This window comes from Oncorhynchus gorbuscha, linkage group LG06 (assembly GCF_021184085.1).
Source record: "Oncorhynchus gorbuscha isolate QuinsamMale2020 ecotype Even-year linkage group LG06, OgorEven_v1.0, whole genome shotgun sequence".
NCBI lineage: Eukaryota > Metazoa > Chordata > Actinopteri > Salmoniformes > Salmonidae > Oncorhynchus > Oncorhynchus gorbuscha.
The window spans coordinates 71570842-71586350 of NC_060178.1; the positions used below are offsets into that span (position 1 = coordinate 71570842).

At 41.0% G+C, this 15509-nt stretch overlaps 1 protein-coding gene across 1 annotated transcript in view; it reads left to right on the forward strand.

Annotated features, from left to right (window-relative positions):
- The first annotated feature begins 1550 nt into the window (after positions 1–1550).
- LOC124038291 (phytanoyl-CoA hydroxylase-interacting protein-like) overlaps positions 1551–15509 on the forward strand; it is a 38898-nt gene continuing 24939 nt past the window's right edge. The window contains exon 1 of the mRNA XM_046353962.1: positions 1551–1789. Coding sequence (XP_046209918.1) covers positions 1684–1789 — 106 coding nt within the window. The 5' untranslated portion in view covers positions 1551–1683. The remainder of the gene's footprint in view (positions 1790–15509) is intronic.

A 15509-nucleotide genomic window follows, 5' to 3' on the forward strand; every position in this document is an offset into this window, starting at 1 on the left:
CTTTTGTTCGTGTCTGCGTGTATCTATATAGGCGGGCTTAGGGTTTCCCTATTTCCAAGTGTATTAAATCACATATACGCAGCAGTTAGCTACTGCCTCTGCCTTCTCAGCATGATGACTCAGTAGACATTTTGGTGCAGTCGCAGACAGTGTGGGTCTGCTGAAAAGATAACACACATATTTGTCCAAATACCCTGAGACGCTCAAAACAATCGTGAAATGTAAAGTAACACCTCGTCACTCCAATGTTGCGCTAATGTCAATTGAAGCTGGTTGAATCATCGTGGTTTCGTTGAATCAATGTGGGGAAATGATTAGATATGCAAAAAGTAATCAACATAAAGGCATTTCCCCTTTTATTTCATCAACTTTTAACCTAAATCCAATGACATTTGATGATTTCCAGTTGAATTCAAGGTTAGTTGACAACTCAACCAAATGTAAATCAAAATTAGACTATGAACTGAAGTCTGTGCCCAGTGGGAGGGCATCCCGTTTTCTATTGGAATTAAATATTATAATATTGTTCAATTTTAATCGTATTGCCAATAGCATATTTACTTTAGCTTCAGCACTGAATAAATATTTTACATAAAAGGAATGGTCATAAATTGTTTTGTCTGTGAGTTTGGTTTGACCCTCATGTTTGGACGACCCTGTCATTGTGGCGGAGTGACAGACCTGGTGTGGGGAGAGATAACTGCGACAGACAGACAGACAGACAGACAGACAGACAGACAGACAGACAGACAGACAGACAGACAGACAGACAGACAGACAGACAGACAGACAGACAGACAGACAGACAGACAGAGAGAGAGAGAGAGCTAACTGTGAGGTCAGTATTAATCATCTCAAGGCAATTTCATGGATAAATACATTTATAGTTTGTAGTCTTTCATACATTTAGAATGAAGCCATCTGTAAAATCCCGCATGTGAATAGACGTTATGTTTCACGTTAGACTGAAGAAAAGGCCCATGGCGAAATGATTCTGGCAGAGATAGGCCACAGCTGTTTCAAATACATTATTCTTCTTGTTATGAAAGGTGAGATGGGTCGTTCCCGCTTCATTAATGCGTGGGCCACTTGCACCTGCGCTCCTGTGGAGAGAGCGCGAGACGCGCAGAGATCTCCAAATAAGGCTATAGGCCTATGGACCATCTTGTTTGGATGACTTTAACAGAAACGAAACGAAAAATATACAATGTGTATATAGGTTACAATTGAGTTACATTGGTGGGGGTGGAAGTGGTAATGTAGTTAGGCTACATAAATTGTTGCTCAATCTCCGGTATTCATGTTCCACTGTCCTGCGGCAGAATAGGGGAAACACTTGTGGCGTACATGGCCAATAGCGCGCGCCTGGGACCTATTAAGTAGAAAAGTGTAATATAGACAATACATTATAAGGACTGGCATATCTTCGCAGTATGTATTCGCAGTATGTATGCCTCTCACGTTGCAGCGTCAAATCGGCAGTGTGCTATGCGCTCGTGACGATTTGCTGACGCGCCTTCAGCCCCACCACCCTGGAGAGAGATGCTGCGAGGGAGCGAAGGGGCTGGGAACCGGTCACTCTATCTCTCTCTTTCTTGATCGAATGTGAAGGAAGCAAGTCCTGCGGCAAAACGAGCGAAATTCCACCGATACCAGGAGAGGCATCCCGGTTCTGTTGTAGAAATGGAGGTTCCCAGATTGGGACACAATTTAACCAGCCCGATGAGTCCATGTGAGGGTATGATAAAGAACCTCAGCTTGGACGGTATACAATTATGCGAGCGAGAAGGTAAGCGCACAAAGAAAACTGCATTTTGTATTGTCATGTAGCCTAGGTGTTGAAATCTCATGGATTACCCCCATCCACTCCACCAATTTCATTTTGTGTGCATTAGAATATTCCCTTCCATCAGTTAATGAAAGATTACAGCCACGCTAGTGGGCTCTACTAGCCATCTATAGTGTTGCCAGAATGACTGAATAAGGGTCCAAATAGTGGCTAGGGTTTCTGTTTGGCCCTTATTTTATGATAAAAATGTAATAATACGGCAGGTTTACAGTTAATCTGATTTGGACGATGACTGGTGCGCTGCTGCGTGCGCGGAATAGCTGAGGGCACCAATGCATTTTCCTCACATAACCTATCTTATGTATGCATCATATGCATTTAGGGTTTTCACTATGAAACGGGCATACATTCCACATGATGGCATTTCAGGAAAATGGGGTTTCGCAATTTCAGAACCATGGACGTGGACAGCAGCCGGTGGATCGCTTTTGCAAAGGTTTCAATGAATAGGGAACACTAACGTTATTCATGGCTGGTGCATCTCTGAACAAAGCTTGACATTACAAATATATAGTATATATTGAAGTAGCCTACAGTTAGAGCTGTTTTAAATCAGAAACCACATCCACAAGCCGATACAAAGATAGATTTGAACTGCATTATTTAACATGCTCTGACTAAGAAAAACTACTATCTTTGAGGATTCAGCTGCATTTTGAAAATATAACTATTTTGGTATGCAACAGAGGAATCACTGTGCAATGGTTAAAACGTTATGGTCTGATCATTAAAAGGTTTTGTTGAAGTTTACATTTCGATATCAGGCCTATTAAAACATTTGCAACATTAAGATAGTTTTGAGAAATACGTGCAAATGGAGACAAGCTGTTGCTAGGCCCAGCCTAGGCTACTCTTTCGATGTATAGCCTATGTTGGCTGATCTGAATGAAAAAATAGCAAGTCATCATCACTGGGGTCTGGGCTCAAAGATGGCTGCACCCATCTGCAGACAGAAGCCCCGTTTATACCTGGTGTTAACATGTGCCCTTTGTCCTAATTGTGCCCACATTTGTAGACAAGTATGTATGTTCAAAAGACACATTGTGATCAGGGTGTGATCAGATCTTCTTGCCCCCTCTGGAGGTAGTCAGGCAAACATTGTGTCTGGTTATCTCACAATTGTAGATGGCTCTGGACAGTGAAACTATTTAAATCATCATTATCCATCTTCTAAAATCATTGACAGATGGTACCATTGACTTATGACATCAATATGTGGCTTAAAATAAATAAATGAATATTATTTTGAAAGAATATCCATGAAATAATTTGCATACAGGGAGGGACCAGGAAATGTGGTCACATTGCGGAAACAGTTGATGGATAAGAGACACATTTTAATACCAAGTGTAGAAGCATATCTGAAAATGTGGGCATAATCAGAATGTGGACAAAATCAGGACCAAAGATGTGCCAGATGCAAACAAAGCTAAAGATGGAGCATCCACACCCTTCACTCTAATTACTCAGATCATTTTACAATAGAGCGAGAGAACATGGACAAATTCATTTGTTACATAACACGCTGGATGACACATACTCAGTGCTTTATTGCATTACAGTGCCTTTGGAAAGTATTCAGACCCCTTGACTTTAATTTTTTTTTTGTTGCATTACAGCCTTATTCTAAAATTGATTAAATAAAAAAAACCTCCTCAGCAATCTACACACAATAACCCATAATGACAAAGTGAAAAAAGGGTTTTTAGACATTTTTGCAAATTTATTAAAAAAAATAATAAACAGAAATACCTTATTTACACAGGTATTCAGACCCTTTGCTATTAGAGTCGAAATTGAGCTCAGGTGCATCCTGTTATCATTGATCATCCTTGAGATGTTTCTACAACTTGATTTGAGTCCACCTGTGGTAAATTCAATTGCTTGGACATGATATGGAAAGGCACACACGTGTCTATATAAGGTCCTACAGTTGACAGTGCATGTCAGAGCAAAAACCAAGCCATGAGGTCGAAGGAATTGTCCGTAGAGCTCAGAGACAGGATTGTGTGAAGGCACAGATCTGGGGAAGGTTACCAAAAAATGTCTGCAGCGTTGAAGGTCCCCAAGAACACAGTGACCTCCATCATTCCTAAATAGAAGATGTTTGGAACCACCAAAACTCTTCCTAGAGCTGGCCGCCCGGCCAAACGGAGCAATCGGGGGAGAAGTGCCTTGGTCAGGGAGGTGACCAAGAACCTGATGGTCACTCTGACAGAGCTCTAGAGTTCCACTGTGGAGATGGGAGAAACTTCCAGAAGGACAACAATCTCTGCAGAACTCCAACAATCAGGCCTTTATTGTAGAGTGCCCAGACTGAAGCCACTCCTCAGTAAAAGGCGCATGACAGCCTGCTTGGAGTTTGCCAAAAGGCACCTAAAGACTCTCCGACAACGTGAAACAAGATTCTCTGGTCTGTTGAAAAAAAGATTGAACTCTTTGGCCTGAATGTGAAGCATCACATCTGGAGGAAACCTTGCACCATCCCTATGGTGAAGCATGGTGGTGGCAGCATCATGTTGTGGGGATGTTTTTCAGTGGCAGGGACTGGGAGACTAGTCAGGATTAAGGCAAAGATGAATGGAGCAAAGTACAGGGAGATCCTTGATGGAAACCTGCTCCAGAGCACTCAGGACCTCAGACTTGGGTGAAGGTTCCCCTTCCAACAGGACAACGACCCTAAACACACAGCCATTACAGCACAGCAGTAGCTTCGGGGCAAGTCTCTGAATGTCCTTGAGTGGCCCAGCCAGAGCCTGGACTTGAACCTCATCAAGCATCTCTGGAGAGACCTGAAAATAGCTGTGCAGCAACACTCCCCATCCAACAGCTTGAGAGGATCTGCAGAGAAGAATGGGAAAAACTCCCCAAATACAGGTGTGCCAAGCTTGTAGAGTCATACCTAGGAAGACTAGATGCTGTAATCGCTGAAATATCACATGCACATAATGACAAGAACACACGATGCTGTAATTGTCATTATGAAGCGATTACAGCATTGAGTCTTCTTGGGTATGATGCTGCAGATCCTCTCAAGCTCTGTCGGGTTGGATGGGGATCGTCTCTGCACAGCAATTTGCAGGTCTCTCCTGAGAGTATTTAATTCCACCTGTCGTAAAGGTGCTTCAACAAATGACTGAGTAAAGGATCTGAATACTTATGTAAGTGTGATATTCCAGTTTTTTTATTTGTAATAAATTAAAAAACAGTTCTAAAATCTGTTTTTGTTTTGTCATTATGGGGTATTGTCTGTAAATTGATGAAGAATAAAAAATATTGAATACATTTTAGAATAAGGCTGTAGCGTAGCAAAATGTGGAAAAAGTCAAGGGGTCTGAATACTTTCCAAAGGCACTGTGCATTTTATTGCAAGACAATAATCAACCATCTATAATCTATGGCCTAGTCACAGAAATATTACAGATGTGCCTTTAGAAAGATGTTGAAATTGACCGCTTAAACTGAGCTTGATAATGTGTCTTTTGATTTGTACATAGCGGCTGTTGTCTAGGCCCTATCTAGTCAATGGTGGTCTTCATTAGGCCACACAGCAGGGCAGTTAGACCCTGCCAACACAGTGCACCAATTGTACCTCTGGTTCTATTTCTCATTTCCTGGGGCGGCTGCCAATCATATAATGTAGTGGGATGTTCTTTATATCCCCTTACGACTCTGGCCTGATTTTAAAAGTCTAATTTTAGTAATGGTATAGGCTGAACTTTCTTATGGATGTTGCTGTTGGTGCCAGCTCTGTGCTTTGTGCTGTGGGTTTACTGGGCTTGTATTGGCCCCTTTGCAGCAAACAAGCACTCTCCAATTTGTCAGTCAATACTGGGTAAATAAGGGATAAGTGTGCTTGAGCTGCCCACTGTTTGTAGTACAACAGCACAACAATCTCTGTCATAACTTTACAGATCCTGAGGGGAAATGAAATGACAGGGTTATAAAAAGCGCCTGCATTCTTTACCAAACATTATAATTGTATGTTGAGTATGAAGCTCCTTTCCCAAGACAGGCTGATTTGTTCACTAGCTTTGATGATGCTTGATGTAGCCTATGGCCATCTGTGTGTGTTTTGGGGTTGAGCACTCCTATTTGCATGTAGATTACAATATATCTGATCCAATGTCATTGATGATAGGTCCAACATCATGATAATAACAATAAAACCATGCCTACTTGACAGTCCATCTAAACATGAAATCAGTTTAAACCATGTTTTTAGAATAAATCAAGTATAGGACAGGATCATCTCCTGAAAATGTATACTCGCTAACACCACCGACAGTTTACCTCAACTTCACATGCAGGTGTCAGAGGAAGGCCCTAAAAGTTGACAAAGACTCCAGCCACCCTAGTCAGACCGTTCACTCTGCTACCGCATGGCAAGCGGTACCGGAGTGCCAAGTCTAGGTCCAAGAGGCTTCTAAACAAGCCATAAGACACCTGAACAGCTAATCAAATGGCTACCCAGACTATTTGCACCCCCCCCCCCCCATTTCACTGTGAGGTCTGCACCTGTTGTATTTGGCGCATACAATTTGATTTGATAGTTTATCCGGCTTTGACAGACTAAAGCTGGCAGCAAGTTGTTTTGATCGGTTGGTGTCACTTTAATTAATGTTCTCTGTGTTCTACTTTTTATGCTGCTAAGCTTGTCGAAATGTAGGGACTGTGTCCTTTAACAAATTGTTTGCTGTCTAGGAATACAATACATTTAGTTCTCTTGGAAATGTATTGGATTTTCTCCAATGTATCTATACAATTGCTAATTTAATGTTAATTTCAGTGTCACAACCCGGTCTAAAAATACCTAGCAAATATCAATATTTCATCGTAACAACACAAACGTGAGAATTCCCAAGCCAACCCAGACTAGAAAATGGCTTTATCAGAGGCCCATCAATATTTTAGCATTGTGATGTGTATAAAGTGGTTTTCATCATTGGGAAGGCACATGTGACCGAGCCTTTCCCCTCTGTCTCAAGAATATCTCTGGGAACTGCATAGAGAAACAACAGAACTGGAACTGCATAGAGAAATAACAGAACTGGAACTGCATAGAGAAATAACAGAACTGGAACTGCATAGAGAAATAACAGAACTGGAACCGCAAAGAGAAATAACAGAACTGGAACTGCATAGAGAAACAACAGAACTGGAACTGCATAGAGAAATAACAGAACTGGAACTGCATAGAGAAACAACAGAACTGGAACTGCATAGAGAAATAACAGAACTGGAACTGCATAGAGAAACAACAGAACTGGAACTGCATAGAGAAACAACAGAACTGGAACTGCATAGAGAAATAACAGAACTGGAACTGCATAGAGAAACAACAGAACTGGAACTGCATAGAGAAATAACAGAACTGGAACTGCATAGAGAAACAACAGAACTGGAACTGCATAGAGAAACAACAGAACTGGAACTGCATAGAGAAATAACAGAACTGGAACTGCATAGAGAAATAACAGAACTGGAACTGCATAGAGAAATAACAGAACTGGAACTGGCATCAACATTTGAAGGACCCATTACAATTTGAGTGTTTCAGACAAGACATCCTATTTAAAAACTGTATAAGAAATTCAGCCACACTTCAAATGTGTGCCAACCAGGACTAATATCAATATATATGTATCACGTCTATGTCTAGTGGTTACCAGTTCAGTTTAGTTACCACGTTACCATGGCAAGATGGTGCAGACAGACATGACAGCTCTGCTTCTAGCTACTAAGCAACTTTGCAGTATTTCATTTTTTGTGTTTTGCTTTACTCATCCCATATGTATATACTGTATTCTATTCTACTGTATTTTAATCAATGCCACTCTGGCATTGCTCGTCCTAATATTTATATATTTCTTTATTCCATTCTTTTACTTTTAGATTTGTGTATTGTTGTGAATTGTTAGATTCTACTGCACTGTTGGAGATAAGAACTCAAACATTGCGCTACACCCGCATTCACATCTGCTAAATATGTATATGTGACCAATAACATTTGATTTGATCTGATTTAATAAAATCAAAGTTTATTGCTCGCTTACACAGTTTTGCAGATGTTATAGTGGACGCACCAAAATGTTTATGTTGCTAGCTCCTAAAAATGCAGTAAAATGTCAAACAAGTACACAAATAATCTGATAAAGCAATAATACAAGAAATATCAGAACGACTCCAATTAACAACCCAAATAGCACTACAACAGTAGCAAGGTTTCTATCCAGATTGTCATGTGAATATTCTCAAATCTGCACTAAACAATATGTACATTTTACCACCAGAGATGTGTTTCCAGCAAACTAACTTATTGTGGATAAAAGTCTGTGCGTGATGACATAGTACACAGAAAAATGACTTTTGTGGTTACATTTATCTGTACCGAATGAAAAATGACTTTTGTGGTTACATTTATCTGTACCGAATGAAAAATGCTTGTTAAAATGGTTTCCATATTTTCAACGCTATGATGGTTTTGTCACAAACGTGCCCACTCTGGTCTTGGCAGGTGCACTCTTGCCAACAGCTCGCAGATACAGTGCGGATAGGCTATCTACATTATGAGATTATTATGGATAAGAGCAAGATAATTTATATTTTTCAAATTACAGCCAAACATCGATCATCATGTCACCAGAATAAGACCCTCAATATTTATTGGATCAAGCCTAGTAAGTGCACGTTCACCACCCTGTGAAGTTCATGAGGACTTATTGAATCTGTTGCCTAATAAACTGCATGGTTTTCTGAATCGAAGTGGGAGGACAAACCACACACTACATGAACTCAGCAAAAAAATAAATGTCCTCTCAATGTCAACTGCGTTTATCTTCAGCAAACTTAACATATGTAAATATTTATATGAACATAACAATATTCAACAACTGAGACATAAACTGAACAAGTTCCACAGACATGTGACTAACAGAAATTGAATAATGTGTAACGATGACGAATTGGAGTGGCATCTCCTCCACGTGGACTGCACCAGATTTGTCTGTTCTTGCTGTGAGATGTTACCCCACTGTTCTACCAAGGCACCTGCAAATTCCCAGACATTTCTGGGGGGAATTGCCCTAACCCTCACCCTCCAATCCAACAGGTCCCAGATGTGCTCAATGGGATTGAGATCCGGGCTCTTCGCTGGCCATGGCAGAACACTGACATTCCTGTCTTGAAGGAAATCACACACAGAATGAGCAGTAAGGCTGGTGTCATTTATATGCTGAAGAGTCATGTCAAAATGAGCCTACAGGAAGGGTACTACATGAGGGAGGAGGATGCACAGCATTGAGATTGCCTGCAATGACAACAAGCTCAGTCTGATGATGCTGTGACACACCGCCTCAGACCATGACGAACCCTCCACCTCCATCGATCCCACTCCAGAGTACAGGCCTTGGTGCAACGCTCATTCATTCAATGATAAACGCAAATCTGACCATCACTCCTGGTGAGACAAAACCGCGACTCGTCAGTGAAGAGCACTTTTTGCCAGTCCTGTCTGGTCCAGCGATGGTGGGTTTGTGCCCATAGGTGATGTTGTTGCCGGTGATGTAAGGCAGTTCCTCACCAGACAACAGGCCTACAAGCCCTCAGTCTAGCCTCTCTCAGCCTACACGTGGTCTGCCACTGCGAGGATGATCAGCTGTCTGTCCTGTCTCCTTGTAGCACTGTCTTAGGCATCTCACAATATGGACATTGCAATTTTTTGCCCTGGCCACATATGCAGTCCTCATGCCTCCTTACAGCATGCCAACGGCACATTCACGCAGATGAGCAGGGACCCTGGGCATCTTTCATTTGGTGTTTTTCAGAGTCAGTAGAAAGGCCTCTTTAGTGTCCTAAGATTTCATAACTGTGACCTTAATTGCTGTTAGTGTCTTAACGACCGTTCCATAGGTGCATGTTCATTAATTGTTTACGGTTCATTGAACAAGCTTGGGAAATAGTGTTTAAACCCTTTACAAAGAAGATCTGTGAAGTTAAAAAAATATATATATTCCCCCTTTTTCTTCCCAATTTCGTGGTATCCAATTGTTTCAATTGTCTCATCGCTACAACTCCCGTACGGGCTCGGGAGAGACGAAGGTTGAAAGTCATGCATCCTCCAATACACAACCCAACCAAGCCGCACTGCTTCTTAACACAGTGCCATCCAACCCGGAGGCCAACTGCACCAATGTGACTCCAGAACATCTAATCAAATTCATATACATACAATTTGCATTGCCACCTTCCACACCCATTCTACGTTGCTGCTACTCTCTGTTATTATCTATGCATAGTCACATTTAATAGTTCTACCTACATGTATATATTAGCTAAATTCCCTCGACACAGGGTGCCCCCGCACATTGACTCTGTACCGTTACCCCCTGTATATAGCCCCGCTATTGTTATTTACGGCTGCTCTTTAATTATTTATTATTCTTATCTCTTACTTTTTATGTATTTTCTTAAAACTGCATTGCTGGTTAAGGGCTTGTAAGTAAGCGTTTCACTGTAAAGTCTACACCTGTGGTATTCGGCGCATGTGACAAATAACATTTGATTTGATTTGATTGGCAAACAAACACAATCCATGTCTCAATTGTCTCACGGCTTAAAAATCCTTCTTTAACCTGTCTCCTCCCCTTCATCTACACTAATTGAAGTGGATTTAACACGTGACATCAATAAGGGATCATAGCTTTCACCTGGATCCACCTGGTCAGCCTGTCATTGAATGAGCAGATGTTCTTAATGTTGTGTACACCCAGTGTATAATATTAGAGTAAGCTATGTCAAGAATCCAGTATATAAATAAATATGCAGTGTGTATAAACAGTGTAACTAAAATACAATGTACAGTAATAGAAATATTAGAATGAACTTTGTTGTGAAAACAGTATTTAAATAGACAGTACAAAACCACATGGAAAAATGTATAGAATTGCAGAAAATTAGTCCGGAATATAAATATACAGTATATTGTACATATGTGAATGGTGTGTATAGACAGAATGGTCAGTATGTGAATAGAAAAGGTCTGTACAGCAGTAGTTATATAGGATAAGCCATGACTATAATACAGTAAATGCAAATAAAGTGGGTAAAACAGTATGTAAACATTATTATAGTGGCTAGTGTTCAATGACTCTATGTACAAATGGCAGCAGTCTCTAAGGTGCAGGGTAGAGTGCCGAGTATTAGCCAGTTAGTGACAGCATCTAAGGTTCAGGGAAGGTTACTGGGTGGTCCATGATGGATGGGTGACATTCATTTAACCAAGTACTGAGAGACCTCCCAACCGCCATCCCCCCATTGCAGCTGGGACACCATCAGAGCCAGCCTCACTGTCGGATACAGGCCGAGTGTGTGAGTTGAGCCTTCCATCTGTCTTGCAGTAGCAACAACTAAATGAACAGTAACAGTAAAGCCCCTCCCCAAGAGCCCAATTCTACCAAACTTTAGCTCAGGCCTGTTGCTATTTGTTTTTCTACAATGTACTAACAAGAGAGGCTTAGACTCAAATCCCCTAAAAGCCCGTGGAAATAATAGAGAAACCTTTTAAGCGATAAACTCCAGGAACTTTATGGGGAAATGGAGAGATCACTAGAGATCAGTCATACTCTTGATACCATACCAGTGGTGTAAGCATATCATATCAAAGATGTGATTTTATTCATTGTCCTGGATCTCTGACAACTCAGAGACCATATTCTGTGTGGGCAGTTGACCCATGAGTGTGTCTGGCAGGAAGAGTAATCCATGTCAGTTACACCGCTGCTGTCCACCTCATCCAGACCAGACACTGCTCTGAGAGCTCTCTGTGGATTTAACCCTTTCTTGTGAACAGAATGTGTAACCTAGTTGGAGGACAAAATGATGTTGAAATCGAAATGTTTGTTTAGGTAAAAGGGTATTCTTGATCAAAATGATCAATTATGTATGTCAACAATGCTATGTAAAAAGTTCCCAAATGGATTGATTTTTCAGCCAAAGTATTCTGTTCAGGGATTTAACATAGGCCTCATTTCATTTCACTCTGGTGTCATTAACAAATTCTATGCGAATGAAAAACAGTGACTCGTCTATTTTTGACAAGTTAAGAATGAACGCGCTTATCGTCCTTCCCCAATAGGCATTTTGGATTGAATTAATTTGCTAGAACAGCTGGTTATATTTACAGCTGACTTCTTTTGTGATATACATGGTTTTATTTAGTCCATCACTCAGAATTCTTAGACATTGTTTTTCTCCTTGTTTCTATGTTGTTTTCTTTGTTGATCAATTACCCTGTGATTGGAGTAATATATAACACACAGTAACTGTATGGAGCTGTATGAATAGAGCTTTGTGTTTCGCTACTAGTAGGATGTTATTTCTCTGGCAACGTCTTTCACTATCAGCTTGTGCTCTCTTGCCAGTGTATAAGGACAAAACAGTTATTTTCAAAGGCCTGCCCTGAATCCCACTTGGTGTTTGTAGTGTTGTGTTGGAGTCTTTGAGTAAGAATGGACCAAAAACAAATGGTCCTAGGCAGCACCTACGGATTTCCAATAGCATTCAGATGAACAAATGCCCCGACTTTGTATTCATAGCCAATGGGTCATGTCGACACTCAGGAAAACTCCATCACTCAAGTCACAAGACACGCCATGTAATGTTAACTAGGTTGATATTGATTTGGTTTAAATTCACCCTAGTGCTGAAATTAAATTAAACTTGATTAGTTTCATTTGACAAGGTTAAGGTAAAGGACACATTTGCAGCAAATTGCTATTCTTGGCCTTGCGTCCTGGCCTTCTCTGTACCTACTGTAGCTCGTAAATGAGATTGTAAGCCATGAAGTCAATCATTGAATGAAACCTGCTAAGCCAATGTTTGTTTCATATTTACAAAATATGTTATTTACAGAGCACACATTTCATTGGGAAAGCAACTGCATAAAAACAGCAATGCAGATTTAAGTCAGACCTGTATCATGCCAATGTTTCTATTTCAAAATGTGACAAAAGGATAAACACCCCACTGCACCCGTGGGATTGTGTGAATAAGCTAGTTACATAACTGTGAGCTCAGTGTCTTTACACACCAGACAGCTGGCTTAGAGCCTGCAGTATGACAAGGCTCATGAAATTAAGTTGGAATATATTGCATGCCAGTTCAGAAATGCAAATAATGTATACAGTATGTACTTCCATGGGCTCCCTGTCTCCCACCCAGGCAAAATTCTGTTTTCCACTGCTTCGTTTTGGGTTTGATGAGCTCTTGAGCTATGTTACATTGGTAAATGTATTTTAATGACCTAATGTTTACCCTCGTTATGCGCACTAGGTTAGCTTACCATAAGTCTGTCAGGGCTGGACCTCACGGCTTCCATTACCTAACGAGCATATTGACAATGACCTTGAAGCCTATCTAATGGAACAGGCCTTGAACTGCCTGTGACCATTGCTTGGTGCTTAGTTATGTGTGCCAACACATTCTAGGCCTCAGGCAAGGATCGTCACCACACTAGGTTAGCTTGGGAGAAGACCTACAATACCCTGAAAAGCAGTCCTTTCTGACTCATACACATCTACAGTATCACAAGGCCGGGGCCAAACAGGCCAACAGCTCCATTAATGTAAGTCAAACTTTCTATGACTCATACATTTATAGTAAAAGGATCACAACAAAACAATGAATGTTCAATGCTTGACTATGTTTTATTAGGTGTGCCATTAAAATATTCAATTGAGAAAACTGTTATTTATTAATAGTGAACACTGAACAGAAACAGACAATGGAAAAGTTTTTTTTTAAACAATCGCAACCATAGAATGAAGGAGGAGCATCGGCGGTGAGTAGTGGTCTTCTTCCGATAGCAAAAAAAGAGAGAACAGGCAGGTGTACCAATCCCTTGGTTCTGCTTACCCCACCATGCCTTTATTACTATCCATGAAGAACACCCGAAACAAAAAAAGTCAGATGCTAAGCAACAGGTCAAGACAGGAAATTATAACTACCCTTTTGACAGATGTGCTCTCACCATGTGATCTCTCACACTCTCTTCATGAGCCTGATGACCCACAGCAGGAGGCAGATAGGGTCTTGGATTTCCAAAAGCGCAAAGTAGTGTCTCTGGGCCGGTGGCATGAGGTGACAGGAAATACATACGGCCCCTGATAAGACAGAGACACATGGAAGATAGAAATTAGATGAGTTATGCCTCTTCCTTATGTATAGACTGATAGACAGAGCATGCTGCTGATCACAAACTTACACAAAACGTATGTTATAGGCCTATTTTAAGTGAGAAGTATCCATTGGTCTGATGCCAAAAAGCAAAATAAATTCACATGAGCGCCGCAATGTGTACTTCACCCATGCTCTACCAAGGTTTTCCAGCTTACAGGTTTGACCGACTACAGTAGCTACGTTATGTTGGTCTATTGTAAATCAAACAATGTGTAGGCAGGTTGCTTAGGATTCAAACCTTCTCAAACAGCCTAATAGTTTTAGAGGTGCTCCCACGATAATGTTATTTGTACCACATACAAGGTAATGTATTGCATTCTCCCCACGCCACACTAAGGCATTACCGAATTTTAGTCAGCAGATACCCAACATGGGTGGTGTGTTCGACAGCCACTCATATAGATAAGTCAATGGAGCCTGTCTGGATTCTTAATTTCTGTAACCGTTAGCTTACCTATGTAATATTGACATAAACTCAGAAACAGTTTTTGCAAACATGGTCCTGTTTTATCAATTGGAAGCTCCTCAGAGGTGGACCATTTTTTATCAATGTACATTCATCAGTAAACTTTGTACATACAATTCAGGGATGGCCATTATATCTCGATGGGCTACAGGGTTATGCAGGCTCTCCTGTTCAAGCCCAGGTCTACCACACCTACTATATAAGGTCTTGATGAACAGCTGAGGTATTGATGAATAGCTGAGCAGTAAAATCAGGTGTGGTAGCACTGGGCTTGAACAAAAGCCTGCATAACCCTTCAGCTCATCAATAGCAATTTTGGTAAGTGCTGATACAAACACTGTTACAAGTGACAAAATGCTGAGGAACACCTGTAAAATACAAAGAAATTCAACAAGTACAAAACACGTTTAAGAATACATTTGATATAAATCTGACATTGGATAGGTGCTCTAAATCCTAAAGCTGTCCAACTTCAGTTTTTTTTAAAAGCACACATTCCCAAATGTACACTGCTCAAAAAATAAAGGGAACACTTAAACAACACAATGTAACTCCAAGTCAATCACACTTCTGTGAAATCAAACTGTCCACTTAGGAAGCAACACTGATTGACAATAAATTTCACATGCAGTTGTGCAAATGGAATAGACAACAGGTGGAAATTATAGGCAATTAGCAAGACACCCCCAATAAAGGAGTGGTTCTGCACGTGGTGACCACAGACCACTTCTCAGTTCCTATGCTTCCTGGCTGATGTTTTGGTCACTTTTGAATGCTGGCGGTGCTTTCACTCTAGTGGTAGCATGAGACAGAGTCTACAACCCACACAAGTGGCTCAGGTAGTGCAGCTCATCCAGGATGGCACATCAATGCGAGCTGTGGCAAGAAGGTTTGCTGTGTCTGTCAGCGTAGTGTCCAGAGCATGGAGGGGCTACCAGGAGACAGGCCAGTACATCA